General features: G+C 37.5%; 1 protein-coding gene and 1 non-coding gene across 13 annotated transcripts in view; both read right to left on the bottom strand.

Annotated features, from left to right (window-relative positions):
• Positions 1 to 999: 999 nt before the first annotated feature.
• Positions 1000 to 1072, bottom strand: TRNAG-CCC (transfer RNA glycine (anticodon CCC)). Its single transcript has one exon. It is a non-coding gene; the product is annotated as a tRNA-Gly (tRNA).
• A 5046-nt stretch (positions 1073 to 6118) lies between these two features.
• Positions 6119 to 13842, bottom strand: part of SGK3 (serum/glucocorticoid regulated kinase family member 3) — a 151952-nt gene continuing 144228 nt past the window's right edge. For 11 of the 12 annotated variants that reach the window (XM_059901457.1, XM_059901449.1, XM_059901455.1 and 8 more), the window contains 2 exons: positions 11991 to 12080; positions 6119 to 7934 (listed from right to left, as the gene is read on the bottom strand). In XM_059901457.1, the coding sequence (XP_059757440.1) occupies positions 7764 to 7934; positions 11991 to 12080 (261 nt within the window). In that variant the 3' untranslated portion in view covers positions 6119 to 7763. Of the gene's footprint in view, positions 7935 to 7970; positions 8141 to 11990; positions 12081 to 13842 lie in introns of those variants that run through there. The other variant, XM_059901454.1, reaches the window with a different exon arrangement.

The following is a 13842-nucleotide window of genomic DNA, read 5'->3' on the forward strand; positions in this document are numbered from 1 at the left end:
TTTGTTAGGCAGATTCATAAAGATGAATACTTCATAAGTGATAGGTTCATTTTAATTTTTTAACTTGGGGGTGGTTGTGTGGAAGAGGACTGTTTTATGCAAATCAAAGTCCTTTCCCTTTCCATTCTCATCCCCTCTCCCATTTTTTCTTTTTCAGCAGCTACACAGGACCTGCTCTCATGCTTTTTTCTTTTAATTTTTTAGAGCAGTTTTTAGGTTCACAGCAAAACTGAGTAAAAGTTAGAGAGAGTTCCCTCTGACTTCCCTTCTTTTTCTAGTTTCCTAAGGTAGGAACTTAGATTGATTTTAGATCTTTCTTCCTTTCTAATTTATGCATTCAATGCTATAAATCTCCCTCTAAGCACTACTTTCTTTGTATCCACAAATTTTGATATTTTGTTTTCATTTTCATTTAGTTCAAAGCATTTTAAAATTTCTCTTGATATTTCTTCTTTGATCCATGTATTATTTTTAAGTATGTTGTTTAATCTTCATGTATATAACTGGGACTTTCCAGTTATTTTTTGTTATTGATTTCTAGTTTAATTCCATTGTGGTTTTAGAGCAGACATTATATGATTTCTACACTTTTAAATTTGGTAAACTGTGTTTTTTTATGGCCAAGAATTTGATCTATCTTGGTGAATGTTCCATGTGAACTTGAGAAGAATGTGTTATCTGTTATTTTTGGATGAAGCAGTCTACAGAAGTCACTTCTATCCAGTTGATTGATGGTGTTGTTGAGTTCAACTATGTCCTCGCTGATTTTCTGCCTGCTGGATCTGTCCATTTCTGAGAGACGGGTGTTGAAGCATGCCTAATGTAGCTTTATATACCCTGTTGTTAGGTGCATACATATTAAGGATTGTTATGTCTTGGAGAATTGACTCCTTTATCACCATGTTTGTTTAACCTATCTATCTGCGCCAGGTCTTAGTTGCAGCATGTGGGATCTTCGTCGTGGCATGCGGGATCTTTGCTGTGGCACGTGGGATCTAGTTCCCTGACCAGGGATCGAACCTGGGCCCCCTGCATTGGGAGTGCGGAGTCTTAACCACTGGACCACCAGGGAAGTCCCTAATGTCCTTCTTTATTCCTGATAACCTTCCTTTCTCTGAAGTCTACTCTGTCTGAAATCAATATAGTTACTCCTCCTTTCTTTTGATTAGTATAAGCATGCTATATATTTTCTCCATCCATTTACTTTTAATCCGTATGTGTCTTTATACTTAAAGTCGATTTCTTATAGACAACATGTCGTTGGGGCTTGTTTTTTGATCCACTCTGAAAAATCTGTCTTTTAATTGGTGCATTTAGACCACTTATGTTCAGAGTGATTATTGATATAGTTGGATTAATATCTACCATATTTGTTACTGCTTTCCATTTGTTGCCTTTTTACTCCTTCCTATTTTTGTCTTTTATTTCTCTGCCTTCTGTGATTTTAATTCATTCCATTTTCTCTCCTTTCTTAGCTGTCAGTTACACTTTTCTTTTCTTTTTTAAAATTAATTAATTAATTAATTAATTTATGGCTGTGTTGGGTCTTCGTTTCTGTGCAAGGGCTTTCTCTAGTTGTGGCAAGTGGGGGCCCCTCTTCATCGTGGTGCGCGGGCCTCTCACTATCACGGCCTCTCTTGTTGCGGAGCACAGGCTCCAGATGCGCAGGCTCAGTAATCGTGGCTCACGGGCCTAGTTGCTCCGCGGCATGTGGGATCGTCCCAGACCAGGGCTCGAACCCGTGTCCCCTGCATTGGCAGGCAGATTCTCAACCACTGCGCCATGAGGGAAGCCCCTTTTCTCCTTTTTTAAATTGATTGTCCTAGACTGTAAATATACATTTACAACTAATCAAGGCCCACTTTCAAACGACACTGCTTCATAGTATAGTGAAGTACCTTAGTGTGAATACCTTATAATAACAAAATAATCTTACTTCCTCCTCCTCATTCCTTGTATCATGGTCATTTGTTTTACTTACGTAAAAGCATATGCTTGCTTATGCATACATAATCAAATACATTGTTATTATTTCAGTTATCTCTTAGATCAATTAAGAAAAAATAAGTTTTTATATTACCTTCACTTATTTCTTCTTGGATTCCTTCTTCCTTTCTTTATGCAGATCTGAGTTTCTGAATTATATTATTTTCCTTCTCTCTAAAGAACTTCTTTTAAACTCTCTTGGAAGGCAGGTCTACTGGCAACAAATTACCTCAATTTTTGTTTGTCTGAGGAAGTCTTTATTTCTCCTTCACCAAGTTGGTGGGGTTTTTTTTCTCTCTCTCTCAACACTTTAAATATTTCAGTCCACTCTCTTCTTGCTTGCATGGTTTCTGAGAAGTCAGATGTAATTCGTATCTTTGTTTCCTCTGGCCTCTTCCAGGATTTTTTCTTTGTCTCTGATTTTCTGTAGTTTGAGAATATATGCCTAGCTATAGTTTTGTTTTGTTTTGTTGTCTTTGCATTTATCCTGCTTGGTGTTCTCTGAGCTTCCTGGATCTGTGGTTTGGTGTCTGACATTAATTTGGAGAAATTCTGTCATTATCGCTTCAAATATTTCTTCTGTTCTTTTTTCTCTCTCTCTCCTTCTGGTATTCTCATTACATGTATGTTACATCTTTTGTAGTTGTCCCACAAACTGAGCGTCTTTCTCAGTTTTCTGCTTCTCCCCCCGCCCACCCCATATTAGGTGGGTTAGGATGGCTAGAAGGAACTGGAGTTGGGTATTTCCTTTCCCCCACCTCAGTGATTAGGCTCTGATAAAACCCTGCCGGTCAGGTTCTGATTAACCCGTTTCTCCTGAGGGCAGGCCTTGTTCAGAACACAGTGCTCCGGCATATTTGAAAATGGTTCATTTTCCCTCCTCCTGCTGGAAGCACAAAGGAATTTTTCTCTAATATTTGTGAGAAGTTGGTTGAGCCCCGGGAGGTAAATCTCACAAAACTGTGGGGATCCCTGTGACTAGGTTCTCCTGGACTTCTGAAGTCTCAGAGTTGTGCACTTAACCCCCAGCAATTTGTCAATACAGCTCAGGTCTTCCTACCCCTGCACTGGCTCCCGTGGTGGCTGCCTCTGTTCCAGTGAAGCCACAGATCCCTGTATTTGCCCGTCGGTCTCTCCAGTCTTGGGGGCAGCAGTCTGTCCTGTGTTGTCCACTGTCATCTGTATCCAAGAAAGGTTGTTGATGTTTGTTCAGCTTTTTTTAACCTGGCAACTTCTAAGCTCCTTCCATGTGAAGCTGGAAAACAGAAGTCCCTGTCATGCATTCTTGCGTACTTGCATTGCTTGGGTTATGCTATTTCTACCTCTTCACCACTTTAACTTTTCCTTTGGACCAAATTCCTGAGTCTCTTCTCTGTCATGTGGTACAATGGCTAAAATACTTAAGATGACAGGATTATGATTTAACTTTTATTTTTGTCTTACATGTAACTGACTTTATTGTCCCTTTTAATATTTTTCTTTGAGGTTTAATTTGCTGTATATACAGCAAAGTGCACAGCACTCAAGTGTTAAAGTCATAAGAGTTTTGACAAACACAGAGCTTTGCTTCTGATATCTAATTGAAGCACATCGCTAGGGGCTATCTTACTAAAGTAAATTACAGAAGTGTCAGTGTGCAGCATCAGTGAATCATTAACAAAGTAAGCTGTCATTGAGGCATAAGAGAAAAATTCAACACAGCAAGGCTATATAAACTACTACCTGGAAAGAACCAAAACAACACACTGAGATCAAATTTGACCTTCAGTGGGTCTGTTTTACTGTATATAAGCCTTCTGGATTCCAAGAGTTAACTAATAAAACATAAAAACATTTGAATATTGACAACTCATTGTTGACTTGCCCACAAAGATTTAACTAAAATTGAGTGGAAATCTCTGCTCCCTAATAAGGTGGAAATACTGAAATTTTATTAGAAAAAAAGGATGAATCTGAGATATATTCCTGCAAGAGAATTTACAGCAAAAACTTCAGTCACACTTAAACACAAGATTAGTAAAAACACCAAATGGGCATGGTTCTTACAGTAAGCAAGGTTATGTAGAGTAATGTAATTCTTTGTTTTACACTATTCCCATAAGAGTCATATGGTGATCCATCATTTTCAGTACTTATTCAGTACATCATTTTCATAACTTATTTGTAGGATCCTTTGATTGGCTACTTCATTGCTATAAATACCACTCTGAATTTATACTTCTATACTTGCTTTTTTTCTTTGTATAATATTGCTTTAAACTATTCTCTACTATCTTGATTTTGGGTAAATTATCAAAAAGTTATCCTTTTGAGACAGCTATATTTCTTTCTGACTTAAGTACCTCTGTAAAAATGGGCATAATGCAAAGAAATAGTGAAATAAGAAATACTTTTCTGTAGGGGTGTCCCTTTAAGGAATATGTTTAAAGAATTACAAATGGGTGGTTATATAAAATTGCACCAAAAATGCTAAATAAGTGATATAAATCTCCAATTGGAATGCTTTCAGGGAAATGAGAGAGCAAATGCTCTTAATATTAGGTGAGTGAAGGCGAACAAAAGTGGCAGAGAAGAAACCCCGTCTTTTTATAGCAGTAAATCCTTTTGATCATCTGAACAAAGCTATGCAGCACTCCCTGCCCCAAGTCGATTTTATTTACACACAGAACTTGGTATATCTTTTCAAGGTACTCATGCTACTTGAAGCTCATCCACGTACACTCTGGGGTTTCATATAAGTGAACAATCTCCTTGGGATACAGAATAACCTGTAAAAACCAACAAAAGTAGAAACTGCTGTTAGAGGTAAGTGGCAGAAAATTCCACTTCAAAAACAGAGCTAACTTCCAAACTACATACACGAGGAAATAAGTTATCAATTTTAACACACTTTATTGAAAATCATGCCAGCACTACTAAAAATGTTCCCACATACCACTCCCACTTTTCATACAGTATGTGATGTACAAAAGAATGAGTCATAAAATATCTGTGTAAAGGTCTGTAATATTATGCCTATGGATAATCACAATAAAAGTTTCAGGTATGCCAAAAGATATTGGTAATGGTAATTTTTTATAGTGATAAAATTTTATAGTAATAAATATTTCAAATATTTAAATCACTTTTGAAACATTTGCCATTGCTGAAATTATATCCCAACAGTGTTTGCTGGCTCATAAGTTCAAAAATTATTTTTGCATAAAAAACTTTTGAGCAGAGTACCTGCTGCCAGCATCTACGTCAGCTGGCACCTCTCCCCAGGTGTGCCAAATTTTGTAATTTTCAGTGTGTGCTGTGACATGACAATGGTTGGGAAGCCCTACACTGTACCATAGGCAATAAGAGGTATGTGTAACATGAAGAATGTTAGGGCTTCTTCATTTAGACCTTTGAGTTTATTTTGGCAATAACCATGAAATGGTTCAACTATTCAAAGGGCAGACCTTTTTCTAAAAGACTTAGCATGCTCTGAGAAAAAAAATAAACTTGAAACTTGGAAGAGATTTTGTTCCCTGAATATTAAACATGTCGGCCTATGATAATCTAGAAATTTCTATGTATGCCCAAATATTTAGTTAAAATTTTATACTTCTCCCCCTTACATATACGAATAATTATTGTTTGTAATGACTATTGTAAGCATCACCAATTTTAATTTAAAATAATGGCAGGGGGCTTCCCTGGTGGCGCAGTGGTTAAGAATCCACCTGCCAATGCAGAGGACACGGGTTCCAGCCGTGGTCCAGGAAGATCCCACATGCTGTGGAGCAACTAAGCCTGTGCGCCACAACTAAGCCTGCGCTCTAGAACCCACGAGCCACAACTACTGAGCCCGTGTGCCACAACTACTGAAGCCCACGTGCCTAGAGCCCATGCTCCGCAACAAGAGAAGCCACCACAATGAGAAGCCCGTGCACCGCAACGAAGAGTAGCCTCCACTCGATGGAATTAGAGAAAGCCCACGCGCAGCAACAAAGACCCAACGCAGCCAAAAATAAATAAATAAATAAATAAATTTTAAAAAATAAAAAATAAACAAGATAAAATAATGGCAGGCATTAGATGATCATTAATCTTTTTGCTAGTTTTTATTATGCTATATAAGATTTGTATTTCTTGTGATCTGAGAAACATCAATATTCTATTTAAAATTTATTCTTAAAAATATACAATATTGCACTTTAATTTTTGGCAGTTTAATTAAGGAACGGCTGAGTAAAAAAAAATCATACAAGAAACTACAGTTTTTGTTTTATAATAAGCAAAGAGCTTTGTATAAAAGCAGAACTTACAGTAGTGCCAAATAAACCAAATATTTACAGTGTCGCTATTAAAGTCTTGCCTCTAAAGGAAGATTCAGTGTATTGGATGCAAATATTACTAATCTAACAAAAGTACACTCTGCCTCCCCCTCTTCTGCTGAACAATTTTACGCTAAAGGGTATTCGTGTGAAAAGTTTTTGTACTTTCTTTCTCAAGAGAACACACATGGAAAGTATGCTTGTTCCTGAAGCATCAAAACTGCGTCACTAAACTCTTTCACAGTTTCCTACAAGACCTGAAAAATCTCTAAACTAAGAATCAGAATCCCAAGGTAAGCATGAGTTTTAGTTTTTCTGTAGATATTCTTTTTTACAATTACAAGTATACAAGTTAGTTGGTTTTTAGTATGATTTTAAGGTCAGCTTCCTGTACTTTTTCTAAGATACATAAGATACTGACTATGCATCTGCCTAAATTACTTTTAACTTTTGTTACATTGTAGTAAAACTGTATACATTTATACTGACCCATAATTTGCTATTCTACTTTTTAATTCCCAATTAGGTAAATACTCTAGACAGTGCAGTATTTTTTACTTATCAACCAATTAGGAAGATAGTTTTGAAAAGGTATTTGCAAAAGCAAATACCAAGATTTAGACCTACTTAACAATATATTAAATATTCAAAAGACCAAAAAGAACATAAATAGAATGTATTGGTAATATAAATACATGACACAGAGACATTCATTTTTGGCACCGCCTCAAAAAAAAATCCAGCAGTACTTTATTTCCCTTCAGAGCTTTGGGAATACTTAAAATTTCTAACTATTAAACTTTTACTTTTCCTCCAGAGGAAAAATAATTCACAAATTTGAACTGGTATTTCAAAAGCATAGGATTTCCTTTTGTTACTTCTTAATTTGATCTGCAGAATGAACAGTTACTCAAAGCGTTAGGTAGCAGCCAATGAGTTAACTATGCTTTTATATTTTAATCCTACCAAGAAATGATTATGTCAAACAGTGATTCATTATGGAAAGATATGGTTTCTTCTTAAACAACCATGTACCAATTGCATAGTTGTGATCTGAGAACTCAAAGTAGAGAGCTATGAAGGCATTAATGTATGTTAACTGAACTGAAACAGACTGTTAAAAAACAGTCTATCTTGGGTAGATGTTAGCATAAACCTAGAGGGAAAAAAAACCAGTCATTAGCAAAAAAGTTTTCTTTAAAAATAGGTTAATGCTAAGAACAGTAGCTTTTAAAATTTCTGTTTAAAAATAAGCTTAATAATAAACAAGAATACAAATTTTAATTCAAAACTTAGTTCTCTGAAATGCCCTATTTTCTCGCATACAGCAGAAAATACATTTTTCATAGTTTTTAACATTACATGTAAAAATGAGGCACTAGTTAAACATATTTGAATATATTCACACAAACAGGAGTTTCCATCTCATCTGTAGGCTTATATTTGCTCAATGGGTTCTTGATGGCAGACCGCTCACAAAAATAAGTCTTCTGAAGGAGGTGCGTAAGAGAAACCAACAAAAGCGTCGTCAGCCTCCAGTACGCTGGCGTTCACTATGGAATAGTCAGAAGACACACACACGGAATATGGAACTGTTTCTTCTGTAAACGCTGCATCAAAGTTCCTGATATCATCTGGTCCTGCCTAAAATGTCAAAAAGCATACTATTACTCGCCTTACCTTTTTTCCCCTTACTTCAGTCCCTCATTAAAGCCCCTTCATGAATTTGTCTATTTTTTCCTGGCAAGTTTAGATGTCTTCCTACTCCATCAGTGTCTTTGAAACATTTCCTGCTCTTCCCTTCACGACTCTCATTATTCAGCTCCTTCTTACAGTTAGGGCTCTCGTTTCTGGGTTGGGGGAGGAAAGATAAGGGTGAGGAAGGCTAGCGTGACAGGGTCCTCGCCTATGTTAATTTTTTTTTTTTTTTTTAAACACTATGCTGCCTTTTTATTATTTATTTTATTTTTATTTTTGGCTGTGTTGGGTCCTCGTTTCTGCGCGAGGGCTTCCTCCAGTTGTGGCGAGCAGGGGCCACCCCTCATCGCGGTGCGCGGGCCTCTCACTATCGTGGCCTCTCTTGTTGCGGAGCACAGGCTCCAGACGCACAGGCTCAGCAGTTGTGGCTCACGGGCCCAGTTGCTCCGCGGCACGTGGGATCCTCCCAGACCAGGGCTCGAACCCGCATCCTCTGCATTGGCAGGCAGACTCTCAACCACTGCGCCACCAGGGAAGCCCGCCTATGTTAATTTGAATCTTGGGTCTGGCAACTGACGCACTTTCTCTCTACCCATCACCACCTCTAAATTTAGAAAAGGGGCTCAGGGAGGTTTTCAGGAGAAAATTTTGCATCTCCACTTCCATAAAATGCCTGCCCATCCAGTTTCTCAATTCTGGGGAAGTTGAAGCCTTTTGATGAAGAAATGAAGGGACAGTAAGTAAAATTATGAAAGGTGACTCTTGTGCTACAGAGGTCATTCACTGAGCATTCGGCTGTGACACCCTTAGCTCTAGAGACCTAAAGGGACTGGAACCTGGGAAGCGAAGCATAGTGGCTACTTAGGCTCGAAGGTAGCGGTCAATCTTCCTTCACGAATCTGATACAAGCTAATGGACTCTCCCCTTCCAATTTATTTACAGATTAAAACTGGGATACAGATTCAGGGGATTTACTCTTAAAGCCCATCTCTGAAGCTCTAGGTTATCTCTATTCTAAGAGGAAGGGAATCCTTAAAATGTTCAAGTCATCAAGTCTAACCGAGGTAAACAGGTTCAGAGCACATATATAAGCCAAGAACACAGTTAGCCTGGTGGTCTACAAACAGCAGAGCAGAGACCAGGGAAATTCAGGATGCTAGATTCTTCCATATGAGAAATTCCCCAACAGAGGAGAAAGAATGCTAGAAATTATACTCATGTGTATATAAAAAAGTCATGAGGACTTCCCTGGTGGCACAGTGGTTAAGAATCCGCCTGCCAATGCAGGGGACGCAGGTTCAATCCCTGCTCCAGGAAGATCCTACATGCTGCAGAGCAACTAAGGCCGTGCGCCACAACTACTGAAAGCCTGCGCACCCTAGAGCCCACGTGCCGCAACTACTGAGCCCACAAGCCACAACTACTGAGGCCCGTGCACTCTAGGGCCCACGTGCCACAACTACTGAGCCCACGTGTCACAACTACTGAAGCCTGCGTGCCTAGAGCCCATGCTCTGCAACAAGAGAAGCCACCGCAATGAGAAGCCCGTGCACCGCAATGAGAAGTAGCCCCCGCTCGCTGCAACTAGAGAAAGCCCGTGCACAGCAACGAAGACCCAATGCAGCCCAAAAAAAAAAAAAAAAAAAAAAGTCATCAAATTCTCATTTATAACCTTAGAAGCAAGGACACTGGAACAAGACTAAGGTTTGAATTCTGGCTGTGAAATTTGTTAGCTGTAGTTCTTTATATAAACTACCCTATCTCTGTGAGCTTGTTTCCTCTTCTGTAAAATAAGAATACTGCCATCTACCTGTTAAGTTTACTGTGAGGACTGGATGCGTTAATACATAAAATTCCCAAAATTTGACACGTAGAAGGTGCTTAATAAATGATAAAAAACGTTCCTTCACTGGACTTTATAAACATTCTATGAACGCCCTGATGGCTCCTGGCCAGTACTGAGGGGGATAAAACTGTACGGCTTACGTTAAGAGTGAGAGAAGACTCTCTCCTCAAAGCACCTGAGCTCGAATTCTAGGTCTGCAATTTTAACTTTAAACTTTTGGCAAGTTATTTAACCTTTTCTGTGCCTAAGTTAACTCATCTGTATTATGTGGAAAACAACGGTACTATTTCGTAGGATTGCTGCCAGGCTTAAGTAGAAGGATACAAGTACTGAGGGCAGTGTAGGAGCTAATTTTTTGATCTTTGTTTATCTGTTAGATGAGAAATGGCAACACGTTAGGGTTTTATCTTGCATTCCTTAAATGTCAGTGAGTTAGAACATCTTTTCATATATTTAAAAAACCAACTGCATTTATTTTTCTGTAATTGAATATTTTGTGTCTTTTGTCCATGTTTCTACTGGTCGTTGGTCTTTCTTCTCAATGACTTATAAGAATGCTTTATGTGTTAGGGAAATTTCTCCCAGTTTCTTATTTGCAGTGTTTTTTTCATGCAGACATTTCTAAATTTTACATGGTCAAATTTATCAGTTTTTTCCTCTTACAGCTTCTCGGTTGCAGGTCTTGCTTTAAAGTTTAATTAGTTATAGACCAGCAGGGATCCAAACGTGGAGGTGCCTGACTCCTCTGAAGTCAACACTGTTCCATTTTCAGTGTTGCTTAGAAGGGGCCCTAATGCTTTAATGAGCCTGATGACACGTTCATCTGAGGATAACTAAACAGTAAGACTTTCAACATAAAGGAGAAAATGCAATAATTCTTAAAGGTCCTGGGTTCCTACTGCAAATTCTAGAAATTAGGACAGAAATTATTGCCAATGGAGTCACTTCTGAAACAGTCACTTCTGGATGAGCTACATGAAATAAATCAGTCTACAAATATTGTTACATTTATAGTGTACAATATCACATCTATTAGCTGCTGATTGCAGCTATCAGCAATGTACTGAAACTGACCTTGAATGAAATCTGAGTACACTAAATAATACTTTCCTGAAGTGATTTTCTTATCCTGCTCTAATTTTCCAAAAAAAAGTGTTTCACGAGCTTCACAGCAACACCAAAAAACTTTAAATAAAAGAAAAACAAATTCAGCTATGATCCTGCAATCTCAAATCAGTCTTGATTTATATTCTCTTCCCGTCCTTACCTGTTACTTTTACTGCTGTAATATTGTCACAAAAATGATAATTACCATGTTTTCATTTAACATTATAAGGATTTTCCAAACATCTACTCATTTTATATTTATTATTATTATTATCATTTCCTTAACAAGAAAAGGCAATAGAGAGTAAGAAAGCATAGAAAAAATAATGACCTTGGGATCAGACACATCTGAATCTCAGGTCTGCTACTTTTAGCCAGCTACGTGACATCTCTGAGTTTTCATTTCTTCATTTTAAAACATGTATAATAAGAATAGTAATAGCAGTAACTTGATAGCTTATTTGAGGCATAAATTACATGTTGTAATGCATAAAAAGTATATATGCCTACATATAGGAAGCTATCATTAGTAACATCATTGTTGGCCTTCTGATGATTTATTAATAATCTCCCTATCATTATATATTTATTTCCAAACATTTCAACATTGTTAATCCTTTAAGTAAAATGTTTCCATCAGTAGATTTAACAAGTCAAACATTATTTGACTTTTTTTATATCAATCTAGAAAAAAACTGTGTGTTACTGTTACTTAAAATGTCTGTTGGTTTATAGGTATGAAAATGATACCTCACAGTTACTTTAATTTGCATTTTTTAAACCTGTTGGGCTTTCTTACACATGCTCTTAAGAAGCACTTCACAATTACTGTTCTGGAAGATATTCTGCTCAATCTAATGTAACTATAATCTTATGGGTCATCTTGAAGTTATCAGTTGTACTAGACATCCTGAGTGACATGTTTCATAAGTATTAGGTACTGATTCAATTTGATTCAGGTTAGATTTTGAGATCTATTCCTACAATTACGATGAGCTACAGTTCTATATTTCACTATTTTAGAAAGAAAGATTTGGATGTAAACATACCACATTAGGATTAAACGGTGGTGGAATCTTCTTTTGTACAAGATCAGTCCAGCTGAGTGATTCAAAAAAAGGATGATTCTGAATTTCAAGCTAGAATAGTAAAGAAACAGATTTTTTTACTAATGCTGAAGAATATATTAAGTACTCACTGAAGAATTTTATGAAACCGAACCATTTCTACTTTGTCCCTCAAAAGCTCTTTTTAGGTACATGTTTATGTTATTCAATTTGGCCAAATGGTGTAGTGAAAAGACTCCCAGAGCAGACGTGGGAGAGTTACTCAGAATGACGGACTTAAGTTACATCCACTTCACAGTCATTGTTTCCTCACAGGTACAGTGGGGTTAACCTTTCTGCCCTAGGTATTTCATAGGTTGTTTCAAGAATCAGTGGAAAATACGGAAATAAAAGTCGTAAGAAAAGAATAAAGCACTACATAGGTACAAAGAATTATTATTATTACTGAACGGGGAGGTAAAGATGTTAAATGAGAGTTTTTTACACAGTGGGGCAGGGGTAAAATCAAGGTGACAAGCTCTACTACCAAAAATGATTCCACTCTGGGTTGCTACTGTCAGAAGTCGGCACAGTATTGATTCTAGTTTTTCTTCCTACAAGGAGCCGTGAGAGTGTATAAAAAGTAGGATCCAACCTAGTTTGATGGGTTTAAAAAGACTTCTCAGAGAAAGTGGTATCTGACCAGAGTTCTGGAAGATAAGTAAAAAGTAGGCAGACAAAAAAGAATGAGGGGAGAACATTCCAAGCAGAATACAAAGGGCCTGAGACAGCAAAGAGCTTAGTTTGGTCAAGAAAATGAGAGCCCCATATGGCTGCGGTATAGGAAAGGATTGGGATTGTCACACAAAGAGGATCTTAAAGAGGTAAATGGGCTCATCACACTGGGTCTATGCTAGGAATTTTGGATTTTATTCTAGGGTCATGGGACTCCATCAAGGAGTTTTAGGAAGGGGAATGTCACAAATGTGGGGGTTTTTTGTTTGTTTGCTTTTTAAGACGACTCTGACTAATGGGGGAATGGACTGGGGAGTCATGATCAGAAAAAGGAAAACAGCTACTATCGTGGCCAAACAGAAGATGACAATGCTAGGAAAAGAGTGGTAGCAGTGGGAGTAGAGAGAGGTGTCTGGATACGGGAAAGATCTAGGAGGCAAATAAACTAGGGTCTGGCTGTTTGCTGAATACGGAAGAAAGGAAGAGAGAAGAGTCAGGAATGACTCTCAGATTTCTGGCAGCAGAAGACGAGTTTATTATTCACAGCTCAAGTTCAAGACTGGTAAAGAGCCCCCAAAAACTCCTGAGAAATTTTACTGAATTTAAAAGTTCATGTTCCTCAGTAGTTCATGAATTCACTAACGTAACACTGGTAACTGCACTAGCAATTAAATTACCCTGATTTGAAGGAAAAAAAAAAAAAAAGCAAACCTGCAGATCCCATAATTATTTCAAGGAGGTGTCACATTTAAATTCTCAGGAAAAAAAGTGATTTAATGATAGTTCAAGCAAAAGGTATTACTTCATGCAGTCAGGAGGCACTTAAATTCTTGTTAAACAAAATGATCTAAAAGTTTAGGCAATCAAAAAATGCATGCCACACATTTTTTTTAGAAGGGGGAGGAAATTCTAATAAATAATAGGGTATGAAAGCTGGATATGGGGGATGAAAAGGACAGGATCAAATTGTTATGAAGATCAAATGACAAAAATGCTTGTACAGGAGCTTTAAACACTGTACAGTTCTATATAAACACTGGTGAAAATTGTTGGAACAAGCATGCTTCTTTTTCATGGTGCTATTCTTTAAGAGCTGCATTCATCCCATTAAATACCACAT

The sequence above is a fragment of the Balaenoptera ricei genome, chromosome 17 (assembly GCF_028023285.1).
Source record: "Balaenoptera ricei isolate mBalRic1 chromosome 17, mBalRic1.hap2, whole genome shotgun sequence".
Taxonomy (NCBI): Eukaryota; Metazoa; Chordata; class Mammalia; order Artiodactyla; family Balaenopteridae; genus Balaenoptera; species Balaenoptera ricei.